At 38.2% G+C, this 14,026-nt stretch overlaps 1 protein-coding gene across 5 annotated transcripts in view; it reads right to left on the bottom strand.

The window, feature by feature from the left end:
* Positions 1-2,236: 2,236 nt before the first annotated feature.
* LOC101851205 (adenosine kinase) overlaps positions 2,237-14,026 on the bottom strand; it is a 15,956-nt gene continuing 4,166 nt past the window's right edge. The window contains exons 1-11 of one of the 5 annotated variants that reach the window (XM_005102325.3): positions 13,680-13,983; positions 12,549-12,675; positions 11,507-11,560; positions 10,590-10,674; positions 9,818-9,987; positions 8,850-8,955; positions 7,664-7,837; positions 7,117-7,152; positions 4,885-5,005; positions 4,334-4,420; positions 2,237-3,256 (exon numbers count right to left, since the gene is read on the bottom strand). In XM_005102325.3, the coding sequence (XP_005102382.1) occupies positions 3,126-3,256; positions 4,334-4,420; positions 4,885-5,005; positions 7,117-7,152; positions 7,664-7,837; positions 8,850-8,955; positions 9,818-9,987; positions 10,590-10,674; positions 11,507-11,560; positions 12,549-12,640 (1,056 nt within the window). In that variant the 5' untranslated portion in view covers positions 12,641-12,675; positions 13,680-13,983 and the 3' untranslated portion in view covers positions 2,237-3,125. Of the gene's footprint in view, positions 3,257-4,333; positions 4,421-4,884; positions 5,006-7,116; positions 7,153-7,663; positions 7,838-8,849; positions 8,956-9,817; positions 9,988-10,589; positions 10,675-11,506; positions 11,561-12,548; positions 12,711-13,679; positions 13,984-14,026 lie in introns of those variants that run through there. The other 4 variants (XM_013084835.2, XM_013084836.2, XM_005102324.3 and 1 more) reach the window with 4 other exon arrangements.

Below are 14,026 nucleotides of genomic sequence, written 5' to 3' on the forward strand. Positions count from 1 at the left end.
TCAATGTCTACTGGGATATATGGCTTTTCTTTGGGTTACAAAAAAGAATTTCAGTTTCATTTTCATTAAGCTGGAGCTTATTATCAACCATCCACTTTTTGATGTCATCAATGCACAGACCCATTGTAGCAAGCAAGGTTTCAACATCTGATGGTGGAACAGATTTATATAACTGTGTATCATCAGCGTACATGTGATAATTCATTTTGTGCTTTCTAATCACAGCTCCAAGCGGCTGCGTATATAACGTATACAAGATTGGACCCAATACTGAACCTTGAGGCACTCCAAAGTCTAGCTTAAAAATTGACGAAAGAGAGTCGTGCACAACCACAGATTGTGTACGGCCAATCAGGTAGGACCGAAACCAGTCAAGAACCCTGCCAGACAGGCCAAACGTGTTGAACAATCGTTCAATAAGAATAGTTTGATCTATAGTGTCAAAGGCAGCACTAAGATCAAGAAGAGAAAGAATTGATATTTTGTTCTCATCCGCCTCACACAGGTCGTTGTTTATTTTCAATAGCGCAGTTTCTGTGTTATGAAATTGCCGATAGGCAGATTGATATAATTCATATAAATTGTTTTCTTTTAAATGATTCTTCAATTGAACCAAAACAACTTTCTTCAAGATTTTTTATAAAAAGGGAAGGTTGGAGACAGGTCTGAATTTCTTGAGCTCCTCCGGGGAAAGATTTGATTTTTTGAGAAGGGGAATAACTAAAGCATGCTTAAAGAGTGATGGTACTACTACTCCAGACTGAAGAGACTCTGAAGAGTAACGTCATTATGTATCATTGGTAACACCCTCAGTCTCAGCTGGGAATTCAAGGTTCGGATTTGGAATGGTCTTAAAATATTTATTTCTCCCAGAACATTTCCTTTCACCCTGGAGTTTTACCAGGACCAAGAGCTGTGTTCTACCAAATACATGTAGTCTATATATATACAGTATAACACAGATAGGTCGAACACAGAAGACTGGAAATCACACATCCGTCAAACTGTGCCTGCGGTCCCTTTTTTCTCTTCTTTATCCTTGTAAGATATAACTACGGATCCCTTGAACTACCGAGGCTGGTCCCGACGAATTTGAGCTTCCCATGTTATACTGTATATTTTGTTCACGGGGGCTGTATATATGCTATTAACAATATCAAAACATTTGTTATACTTTTTGCTTACTGGACCCACAAAGGTCATCATTTCACCCTGCATTCTAAAGAGTATTACATTCAAAATGCACGATGCACACAGTACCACCACTCACTGCTCGTGAGACTCGAACTTGAAGGCAATCCACAAACTCCACCACAGGACATAAGCACTCATTATACTGTGAGATTTGGCTAAACATAGCAGGCAAGCAATGGCTCTTGTTCAGATTACAAGTCTGTGGTATTGTGAGGTGTACTACTAGTGTACTGTTCCAGCAGAGAGTAAATACCCCAGATCTAAGGATGCTTGAGTTAAGATGAGCCGAGAGATGTAACTAAGTAATAGGTCGGCTCCTTCCCAATCTCCCAAACAACTTGTCTCATGGGAAATAAGTCTGGGATACAAAAAGAGAGGGAAGATCTTCAACTCACTTTTAAAAAAATGAAATCATTTCAGTTTCACTTTTTCCGGCTGCCCGTGCTAGCTTTCATCCTCTCTTCGAAATTTTTATCCATCTTCACATCTAATGAAAAATTTACCTAACTGGATGCAACCAAGACAGTAATGAGAATATGCAAGGTGTAACTGCAGACGCCACATTGTCTGCAAAAATGCAGTCCAGTTCTACTGAGGTCTAAATTTGATAACTACTAATACTAATAGTACTACTACTACTTAAAATTGGAGCCAGGCCTGGATAAGTCCAGGCTGAGTAACAATATTTAACCCTATCAGTACGTCGTGTTTTTACTATCGTATCCATACGTGGGGAACTCTGTGCCACCACTTTTCAAAGAGGAAATTTACTCGTTAATCCGATCTGTACACTTTGCATAGCAGTCTGTCAAAATCAAAATGATTTTTTGAGAAATACTGAAAGTTTCAAAGAGATCGCCGCACTAGAACTATTCTAAAATGTGAAGAATACAACCCCGGGGGTACAAAATTACCCCAAGACGTACGGATAGGGTTAACCATAGAATAGTAAAGCAGGAATTGCCCTCTCATTCAGAAATCTGAGAGCCTTTGAAGCTCACACATTCGTCCATGTTTAAAGAAAGGTTCACAGCCACTTGAGTATTTGTGAAAATGTAACATTTATTGTCAAGTGGTAAAATCAAGCACAATGAGGGCTTTGGCTGTTTAACCCAAAGCTTCAAAAAGTGATGACATGTACATTCTAAATTATTGTGTAGTTAAGTAGAGCTTATTCTTATAGACTGGTCTCAGAAGACTAAGGGTAGCTCTGATGTCCTTAAATGCAGAGCAGTTGAGTCAGACCAGCAAACAGGGAATACAGTGAAAAGGTACTTTTGAACTTTCTCTTTTGAACTATTTATTCCTCCCAGGCTGGTGTCCTGACAGGGTTTTAAGTGCTCCACCTTTCAAAAGATCTACACTGTGTCTAGTAGAGCATCAAACTTCAACAAAAACAATCAGCACAGTTGGAGAAACTGGCTCTTGTACTTGTCCTGATTTAAACCCTACCGCAAAAGGGTCTGCCTGTAACGAGCAGCAAGTAATAAGAACATAGCCTTTTCTAAAGTTTATGATAATCACATTGAGGGAAATCTTTTTTAAAGGCAATTGTTATTTAATCCATCTCTGCCCTTCAGTCTAAGCATGAGGTAATAGTCTCAGGATCTCCCCTTCTGTTGGACAGTTTCATCTAGTTTATTCTCCGTCTGCTCTCAGTCACTTTCAACTGCATAAGAATCTCCCTCTTTTTCATTTGTATGAGTGTCAAAAGAATCAGCCTTGTACTTTGTACTGGAGGAAATGATAGCACAGCGTTTCATTTGGGTGATCACACAGCAGGCACATTTGGGGACCACAAAAACTGGTACTTTGGCCGAGGCCATTATTTTCTTAACTTCATTATAAGTCACAGCACAACACATAGGCAGTCTTCTTAGCATACCAACAATCGAGGACTATTCTTTTCTAGGACACATTGTTGATCTTTGTCACGCTCCAGGCTTTGGAATTTTGGTCGGCAGAGTGCATCCTCTTTCCTTTATCACAGCATTGGCAGCAAAGTGTCCTGAAGCTACTGCACGTATTGGCTCCCCATCTTCAATGAGGCTAGCAAGGAAACCTGTGTGGAAAAGACATGCTATACAAACTTCTGTAACACATGATGGAGCAACAAAAAAACTCTAGTCTCAGGACATGATTATTGACGTTTGAGTCTGAGGCACAGAGCAACATAAAGAGAGGAAAGCCAGTGAACAGAAAGACCTGAGGGGGATATTAACTTTCAAAAAATGGCAAAAAAGCTTCCAACCAATGTTTTTTTAAACAAATTTAAAAAAAAAAGATAAACAGCTAGAGCAACTGTTTACTCCACTTATAGCTAGTTAGAAACTGAATAATAGAGCAGGGGGCCAGGATTTCAACCTAATTTGTTTGCAGAGTAGGTATCTCTACTCTGTTCCTAAAACTAAAAAGTGGGACATCCCATTTGTAGGTCCGTAGTGAGACCTTTTTATACCACAATCTTAGTACCAATTTATGAAAACAGAAAAACAAAAAGTGACTAATCTAAGACAGAAAAATTACTCTGCCTCAAGATGGATGAATAGATAGCCACCTTCCCCATCTTATCAATAATATTTAAGACATTTATTTAAAAGGAACTACATGAACTCAGTTTATATATATAATATGTGTGCATACCTGAGAAAAGGGTCTCTCTTCAAAATGAACGAAGCTTAACTTTCAAAAATCAAATACACCAATTCTAATATACATAGTGAGCACGAGCAGCAGGAAAAAGTGAAAAATGAAATAATTTCATGTAAAAAAAAAAAAGTAGAAGATCTTCCCTCTCTTTTTGTAGCCCAGACTTATTTTCCATGAGACAAGTTGTTTGGGACATTGGGAAGGAGGCGACCTATTACATAGTTACATCTCTCAGCTCATCTTAACCTAAAAACCTTTCAAAAACATAATATTTAGAAGAACAAAGGGCCTTAGATCGTTTCTTGAGGATAAAGTAAAATGGTCAATCAAGTGATACCTCAACGAATCTCAATTTTCTTCAAGAATATGATTTTTTCATTATTTCTCCCCATTTTTCTCAATTAAATCTATGTCACTTCTGGACTCCTTTCTGGGTTACACACACACATTTTAGAGGGTTTTAATTTGGACAAAAAGCAAAACCAAACACCTCCAACAAAAGCATCTCCAGCTCCATTCGTGTCCACAAGTTGATCAGGAGAGATTGACATGGGCGGGAACTCCTGCACACAACCTGCTGTGAAGCGTTAAAAAGAAAATGTTTAAAATACCTTTGAATCTTCTGACCATAAGATTTTTCTTCACAGTTGAAATATAATGTCTGTACTGATCAGAGTCTGGGAGTAAGACGGTAATAAACTCCAATACTCAAATAGACGAAAATTATGTATATGATATGAATACCCGAAAAAAACAGTACAAAACCAGAAATATAACATAAGGCAGTGTGGGAAACATTATTACCACAGGCAATTCAGTAGGCCAACTTGTATTATATTCTATCAAAGAGGTTATTGCATTTTTATTTTTTTTTAACCTTACTCAAATATTTTAGAAGTTCTTATCATAAAAGGAAAACTAGGCATTTGTGCTTACTCAATAACAATATTTCATTTAGTCTTAACAAAGAGTTTAGTGCATCAAATCAAAATGTGTGCAATATGCTAACACATGATACGGTGGCAGTGAAACTCCCCTTACCCTGTACAAAAAGAGCTGGCTTTTCGCCCTGAGTGACGACAACCACACGGGGCATGCGGTGCTCTCCGGAGACCTCCCATTTGGACAACAAGATAGCAGCTTCAGCTCTACTATGTACCTGCTTTGAAATAACCAAAAGGAAAAAAAAGCCTGAAGGAAAACAGAGCACCTAGATAGTACACTATACTGTCCTCCTTAACCCAGTTTATTTGTTGATGTTGCAAAAGGCTTTAACTACATGCAGCTGTAAATAAAAATATTTGCCATTTAAATCTTTTCAAAATTTCAATATGATACAGGTTCTTCCTGATAAGATCTTGTGTCTTAATGAAAGGTACTTTATGCCATTTTCCATAGTTCAGCCAGCTGCTAAAAGATATAGGAATTGCACCATAGGGACCAGCAAAGGAATGGTTTGCAATATTAGCTGCACTGGTATTTGTACAGTGGAACTCGGATTCAACGAGATCGCCGGGCCTGACCTAAAATCTCGTTGAATCTGAGTTTTCGTTATAGCAAACATGAGGTTTTGTGTAGATAATATAATTACAGCCACTGAGCAAGTAATGTGTAAAGAGAAGTAACAAGTAGTGCTTGAAATGCCTGCATATTATGAGCTGTGTAAAAAAAAAGACAGATTCGTTCAAATGCACGACTGTGTCATCTCGATTGTTTGTCAAAAAGTTGTGTTGCTGTGTAGAGCCTAGCATACAGCAACTTTTGATTCCATAGACCAGCACACAATTCATTACGTTCTACGTCAAGACTAGCTTGTCATTGTAATAATGATCAGTTGCCGAGGGAAAAAAAAAGACTGTGACGCGTTTGTATCTGCGACGTTCAACGCCCGGACAGCTTGTGCCCCCCCCCCCCCCTACCACATACACAGTCACACGTGTGCGGGCCGCCCATCCGACTCCGACACACGCTAGAGTAGACACGTGCGCGTGCCAACAACACATTTGTTGGTATGAAAAAAAGGCCACTGATTGGTCGCATTCAACCGGGTAAGTGAATAATAGTACTCGATACAGGTGAAATGGATGGTTTCCGGGATTAGATAAAATTCGTTCTGGAAGAAAAATGAGCGAAGCCACGTCTGCAAGGGCTGTTCACCCTGGAAGCGACCTCGTTGAATCCGAGCTCGCTGATTTAAGTGCTTGTTGAATCCGCGTTATTTTAATTGATTTTAAAGAAGAAGAAAAAACAGGGAACCTATCTCCTCTCGTTGAATCCGAGTTCTCGTTGAAACCAAGCTCGTAGAATCCGAGTTGCACTGTAGTATGTTACTTTGACAGAATCTCTGAATTATCATAATATATACAAAAAAATGCAAATTCTCTTCAGAGGGCTAGAGGGATTAACAAAACTTATATTAGTTAAGAAGTCAATGCATTGGAACAAACAGCTCAGCGGCAATTATTGTCTTTCATGTGAGTCAGAGAAGATAAAAACTCAGCAAAGTTTTGCAAGCTGATATGTCCTGAAAAGGAGCTCGATTCCATGAACATTTCCAAGGTCAAGACTATTTGGCTGTTGCCTGATTACTTCAAACCCTAGGATACTTTTCCGATCCAGGCAAACCCCCGGATAATATACATACTTGTTAAAACTAAATTTTGTCAGATATATAAGTGCCTTTATTTATGCAATGTGCACAAAGAACTTTAACAAGCATATTTTTGTCATTTTTCACCGAAAGTATAGGCAGTCTTGCATGATATAGGGTTTTTACCTCCTTCTATAGGACACTAAACATATAATACCAAATGGTCTAACACTAAATTTTATGATAATAATAATAATAATAATAATAATTGCATTTATATAGCGCATATCCCTGCTCAAGAGCATGCTCTATGCGCTTTACAACTATTATTACCCCAGCAGACCCTCTGAGAACACTCAGAAACATTCTCGGCTTCCGCAGAAGCATACAGTCCCCCCAAGTTGCGGATTTCACGCGCTCAAACACTATCAAACTGACAAGATCGTTCACGGTCTATAGCCAGGTACCCATTTCCACCTGGGTGAAGTGAGGAAAATTTGTGCAAAGTCCCTTTCCCAAGGGCACAACGTCGGGCCCCTGACGGGATTCGAACCCACGATCTTACAGTAGCTAGTCTGAGAGCCTAACCACTAGGCCACCGACGTCATGATACTTCAAAGCTATTCTCTAAATTTTCCCAACATAAATCAAGTGACAGATCTAGAAAAAATGCATTAGTTTACCTTAAAACCACAGATTTGAATGAATTCATCAACTTCCTGTTAGAAAAAAAAAGAACAAGCAAGAATTAATACCACTCCTCTTTATCTTTTTTCTCTTTGTCACATTTGAACAACTTACAAGCCAACACATCATTTAAAGATTCACTGATAGTTTCACATACATGTAGGCCTAGTAGGATAGGATTTCATACTAAAATCAAATAGAAGTTTTCAAAGTGAAGGATAAACAATGTCAAACAAAGAACACTTTGCTCTTATAATTTCAAGTCGATGAAGAGATTAAGTATTTCTTTAATGTCAACACTCACACACACACACACACACACACACACATGCAAACATAGACACACACACACACACACACACACACACACACACACACACTCACACACACACATATATACATGCACATATACACACAAATACACATATGAGCTTTCAACAGAGGATCAACCAAATTTTTCTACCCTACACCATGGAGAAATAAATTACATGGGAAGTACAAATGTAAAAAAGTCTCAAGATCCTTTCTGTCTTTTTTTTTTACCTCACCATTTCCAAACAACACATCTATGAAGGGCATAAGACTTTGAAGATGGTTTGCATATTTCTTGCAAATGTTCACTGAGGCAAGATTCAAGCTGAACACTTTTTCTTTTGCTTTACTGGTTTGTACGGCAAGACGATGAACTCCATCAGGGCAATGAATCAAGGTGAATCCCTGAGAGACAAAACACAAAAGGTAACATTAGGTCTTAAAAAGTAAGGCAATACAAATGAAAGAAGACAAAGTGATGTAAGATTATACAGATAAAAAGAGATTAAGAAGTAAGAAAAAAAATATGAATAAAGAAAGTCTGAGACAAAGAAAGATCAGATACAGATAAAAGGAGATATTGATAAGAAAAATTATAAGAATAAAAAGAGATATATCGAGAAGTGAGAAAAGATAATCAAAGGATTAAATCTTAAGTAACATTCATGTTTAATTAATTACATGATAAGTAATATAAAATTCTTAAAATAAAACCAAATAAATAGAGTTCCATAAAGCCCATTCACCATTAACACAAAAAAATATTATCTAAACTTATCCAGTACAAATTTCACACTGCCCAAGATCTTGATACCTCTAAGAGGAAGACAAAAAAGATTACAGTTCTCTACAACTAGTTCTATTTCCTTCGAGCAAAAATGTACATTTTATAAATGATGACTTCTAAAACAACAAGCACTAAACACAATAAGCTATAAATGGACATACAAGGTGTTGAGCCAAAAAACAAAATTTCGAAAAAAAATTCCCAACCGGCCAAAAATTGCTGATTTTTCGCATTTAATTATTTTGACGGGCGCCTGATTTTACCACGATGACTCACATATGACATGTACAACCAAAGGACATGAGCAAGAGGAATGCCTAATTCTAGACAGACTTAGACCAGTCTCATTTCCAGAGCCTAAGAGATGAGCAACTTTGAGGCACAATGACCAGTCATCACCCTTGTGAAGAAGTTCGGCATCGCCATCAGAAGAAGGATGAAGAAGAAACACAACAAAAGGTTTCAATGAGGATAGAGCTACTGAAAACTTTCCACATATTGGAATCTTGAAGAGTGTACAAATAAATGAAAGTCTGCAACGTCAGACGTCTATTCATTCATTTTCTGAATAAAGAAATTTAAAGAGCCAACAATACTGATAAATGGTAACTACTGACAGCAAAAACGTACTGAACAATAGTAATACTTGGCTTCTTGAATAACTTCTTGAGTCTGTGCTTGGTCCAAGTAGTCATGGGAAAACAGCTCCGCAGCTCCACCATGAGTCACCAGAGACCTGAAGAATTATGGAGCCATTAATACAGAAGGAAGGCCCTAGCAAAATATCCCTTTCTAAAATCAAAATAAATATACCACAGAAAGATCAAACATGATTTTTTCAGAAACTAATGATCAGATCTATTTTAAATAGTTTTTTCTGAGATGCAAAACCAAATGATAAAATTATTCACATCTCTGAAAGCCTACAGTTATCCAATTTTGTATCCACAGAATATTATAGAAATACAAAATGACAACGAAACTGCAAGAAAAGAGCAGGAAGATGACAAACGTGAAGAAAGAACATTCAGCATTTTGATACTAAAATATTTGCATTAACTCTTTATCTCCGAGGGGGGTAAACCCACGATGTCAGGGATTTTTGGTGCTAAATCAAAAATGACAAAATTGTCATTAAATGGGTCCTCACATCAAAACAAGCAAACTTATTTTGACCGTTCTTCATCTAAAGAATAAACTTCCGGTAAAAGAGACCTGTTTTCAGTAATTGCCAAAAAGTAATTTGATGTCAAAGTCAAGGTAAAGGAATGTGCCCGAGCGGCAGCTCACCGGCATGGTGGTTCCGACTGCGAGCCGCTGGCTGCGGCTTGCCGGAGATAAAGAGTTAAAATATTTGGTCAGTTCGGTCTGCAATGTTTAAATTATAAATATACTGTTAAAAGAGAACAGCTAATACACAATTAGTGCTATCAATAACAGTATATCAAAGTCCTGCTGTAAAAAAAGTTATAATTTGCAAAGCCATGCAAGATACAATAACACTGTCAAAACTTTTCCGGAATTTCTTACACACATGTGCTTTGCGAACTCCATTCTCTGCTATGGTACATCTTTGAAAATGAAGATCTAGCACAAACCTGTTGTTTTCAGTACAAATAGCGAGACACGTTCCCGTCGGCCTCTCATTTTTTATCTGAAAGAAACACTTGACACCAGCCTTCTCCATCTCAGCGGCGACTGTCTTTCCAAATTCATCATTGCTGAGACATCCAATAACTGCTGTTGATCCAGGGATATCCAGGCACCACTTGAAAAACAGGACGTGGAAGGAAAAATCACAACACGAAAAAGACGGAAGTTGGAAAACTCACTGACCACTTAATGACAATGTATTTGTGCAACTGAAAAACTATTTAAACAAGATAAAAAGTGTCCACCTAGAATGTACTTGGAACAGTAAAATTCAATAATACAGTTGCAGCAGATCATCAAAGGAAAAATAGCAAAGTTTGTTAAAAGCAACAACAAAACTAAACAGGACATTAATCTGAACTTAAGCTCAAGCTCCATGTTTAACAACAAAAAATGGGTAATTCATGTCAGCCATGTAATTACGAGGGGAAAATGATATAATCCAATTTTATTTTTGGGTGAACAAGGAAAAGAAGATCTGATTTTATTATATTCCTAAGTTTAACAATAATAACATTTGTTGAAGATAAGGTCAAGCTGAGGTCCATAATCACCTTTGAAAATCAGCATCAATTTAAAAAATAAAAATGAAGATAAAACATCCATACTCTCTGAAATTACCCAAGCTAAAATAGGTGTATATCAAATATTGTACTTTTTACTACAACTACTATCAATTCAAGCAGGACTACTGTGAGCCAAATCAACAAACCTTACCTGAGCCACTCTTATAGTATTCAGCGTTGCACCCCCTGGAGTGTAATGTATGGTGTCCTGGTACGTCACTGCTACATGGTCGAAGCTGATCCACAGTTTTCAAAATAACAGAAATACATTCAAATAATTTCTTTCGTGTAAGTTCACAATGACTTAATTGAAAACATTATTCCTGTGCAAAACTCAAAGCTCTCTTCTCTCCCCCCACTCCCACCCCTCTCTCTTTCCCCCCATTTTCCCTCTGTCTGTCTACTCCTCATCCATCTATTTCTCTGCCTTTCTCTCGGTATGACATGGTATAGGCTTTATGCTCCACTTTATACTGTAAGGTTACAATTTAAGAAGAGGAACCTCAAATCTAAAGCCCATCTCAGAAGTCCAACCTGTTATCAGTTAAGCTATCAAATGTACACTCTCTCACACAAACATGCACTCACACACATAAAAATACACACATATGCGCACGCACACACACACACACACACATACACACACACACACACACAACTTTGCATGAGCACACACACTTTATCTTAGAGTATCAACAAAGGCCGTATTTAAATCACAAGAAGAATATAAAACTGGACTGCTCGTACCTTAAATCTTCTTCACCTGATGACTATGGTGAGAAAATATTCAAGGAAAAAAAAATCTGGTGCTGAAATTAATGCAGTTTCACACAGTACATACTAAAGAACTTTAAGACTCCCTGAAACATTCTGATTTAGTATGATGACATGCTAATGGTCCACTGCCTCTTCTCTCTCTCCCTCCCACCCCCTCCCCTACTTGTCCCCCCTCCATCCCCCCACCCCCATGATAAATTGAAAACCAAAGGACAAGTTGATTTTACAACCCAATAAACATTTGTCTCCACATGAACATCTTTGCCAGTCATTAATTAATACATAACTCACATAGACAACAGATCTCCTGATGCATGAACACAACTATCAGCTTTCAAACCAAATCTGAAACAAAATTAAGGAGACAATGGAAAAACAATGATAAAGTTTAGACAATGTTGCACAAGAACTACAAAGATCTTCCGGCTCAGATGTCATAAAATAAGATTCCCCTTGTAGACGCTGTATGAGTCTGAGTTTACAGAGGAGGAGGAAAAGGTTTCAGGCGGAGGATTTACAAGAATACCCAGATCTACAAATGTAATAACAAGAGAATCTATCTATTCATAGATAATAACAAATTCATATATTACCATATTTAGCAAGGCTTCACATTTATACTTTGAAGGGGTGAAATGGTATAGGTTTAACGCCCCTATCAACACTATTAGGTTATTTAAGGGGCGGGACCTCCTAGTTTTAACGTCCGTCTCCGATAGGACTGAGCCAAGTGGGAAGTTCGTGTAAAGTGCCTTTCCCAAGGACACAACGTCGGACCGAGCTGAGGCTCGAACCCCCGAACTCGCAATCTCACGATTACGAGTCCGGTAGCCTAAACACTAGGCTACCGACGCCACTACATTTATACTTTCTAGAAATTTAAACTCAGCTTTTATTAATAAAAACACATATGTGGGTGAATTGGGGGTGGTGGATGGTCGCGTATTAACTTCATCCTGTACGTGTTTGTAAAAGGCTCATCTTACTTTAATTGAAGTGAGGGTTCTAAGAACTGAATGAGAAAATCAGTACACTATCAGTAAAGACTGGGAAATGTCCAAATTGTCTTTAGCAGGCATTCATTAATCTTTCTATCCATCTGCTGTGTCTGTCTATCAATCCTTCCTCATAACCAACTTCTTCATCTTTTCCATTGACATCTCTAGTATTATTTGTAGGTTACATCCAGCCACCAAATCATATATCTGTTTATCAATCCCTCATTCATCCAAATACCTCTCCATCTATCAGTCCATAAATCCATCTATCTGTCTATCCATCCATCTATCGCTCCATCATTTCTTCTATCTGTCCATCTATCCATCCATCCTACCTGTCCAGCAGTTCCTGGTCGCCATCAATGACTATGTCCAAGAGAGGACTGCCGAACCCCAAAAGTTGTACTGCCATCAACCCCTCCGACATCAACAGGTGGCTGTGAGATCACTTTTCCTCAGGCTCTGACATTGACAGATCACAATGAGCTCACCTTTAACTGGAATAGATAGCTGCATGCTCACTTTTTCTCAGCAATGCAAATTTTAATTCTGCAGAAAATTAATGGTTGATCTTTGAAAGTCTGTAGAGAATGAGATATCTGATGTGACATTTAGCAAGACCAGACCATTGTTATCAGAAAACATTTACATGATACATGTTACAAATGAGGAAACAAAACTATATTTTCAAGTTTAAGTTCATGCACTCATATCATTCACATATGAAATTGAAACAAACAGGTAGACAAAAATACCTTTTTAGCAGACAGACAGACAGACAGACAGACAGACAGACAGACAGACAGACAGACAGAGAGACAGGCAGGCATGTAGGCAGACAGATAGAAAGACAGACATTGACAAGCAAATGGGAAAAAAGAAAATCTCTAGAGCTAGAATGTTTTTAGAGAAACATTCACCCTTTGTGTGTTATTCAATGGGCCTGCTTGCCTACTCCAGAATATTATTTTTTAAATCAAATTCTTAGTAATGTTCATTGCCTAAAATAGCTTTCATATTCTCTTTGTCTGATTTCCATTTTCCCCCCGCACTGTCTTCACTTGCAGTACCCCTCTTTAAACATCTTTCCCTACCATTTTTGCATTATCTTTTCAACTTTGTTTTGTTTTTGAAATCTGACTCTGGATATTGATCTAAAGTATTCACTTACTACCACGCGAGCACGCACACACACATATATGACAAACAATTCAAACATTGCTCGGATTTGTTTTTGTTTTTTGATTGTCTTTTTGTTTGTTCTGTTTGTTTTGTGTGGGTTTTTTTGGGGTTTTTTTTTTTTTTTTTTGGGGGGGGGGGGGGGTTAAAAATCACATTTAAAGGGATTAGCCTAGCCTACTAGGGGGGAAATAGGCCTACTTAATGTTAACCATCGAGACATTGATGTGTAAAAGTATGCATCGTTGACCTTGTTCTCGCACTCGCAGTGAAAAACGTACACCTACCAAATAACACACTGGCGCACAACAGGAGCTATCGCGGTGTGTAGTGTGCGTTAGACTGGCGTGGAGTTACTGTGTTGGAACGGTATACAGTACACACTATCTACACATAACCGCGCCGCTGTACTGTGTGTCCATGCCTTCTGCTGTGACACGCTGACAATGATATGATGCTCCGACTCATCCCTTTCCATTAGCCTACACCTAGACGGTCATATAATCAGGCCACCTGCGCGCTACTGACCTAGATTCCTTGTGGGCTTACACACCCGTGTAGTAAGCCCACAACCTTGTAGATCATTAGTAGTGATAGGCCTACGCAGGGTGCGGCGGTCAGTTTGAATTGTTGT

Source organism: Aplysia californica, unplaced genomic scaffold (assembly GCF_000002075.1).
Source record: "Aplysia californica isolate F4 #8 unplaced genomic scaffold, AplCal3.0 scaffold00321, whole genome shotgun sequence".
NCBI lineage: Eukaryota > Metazoa > Mollusca > Gastropoda > Aplysiida > Aplysiidae > Aplysia > Aplysia californica.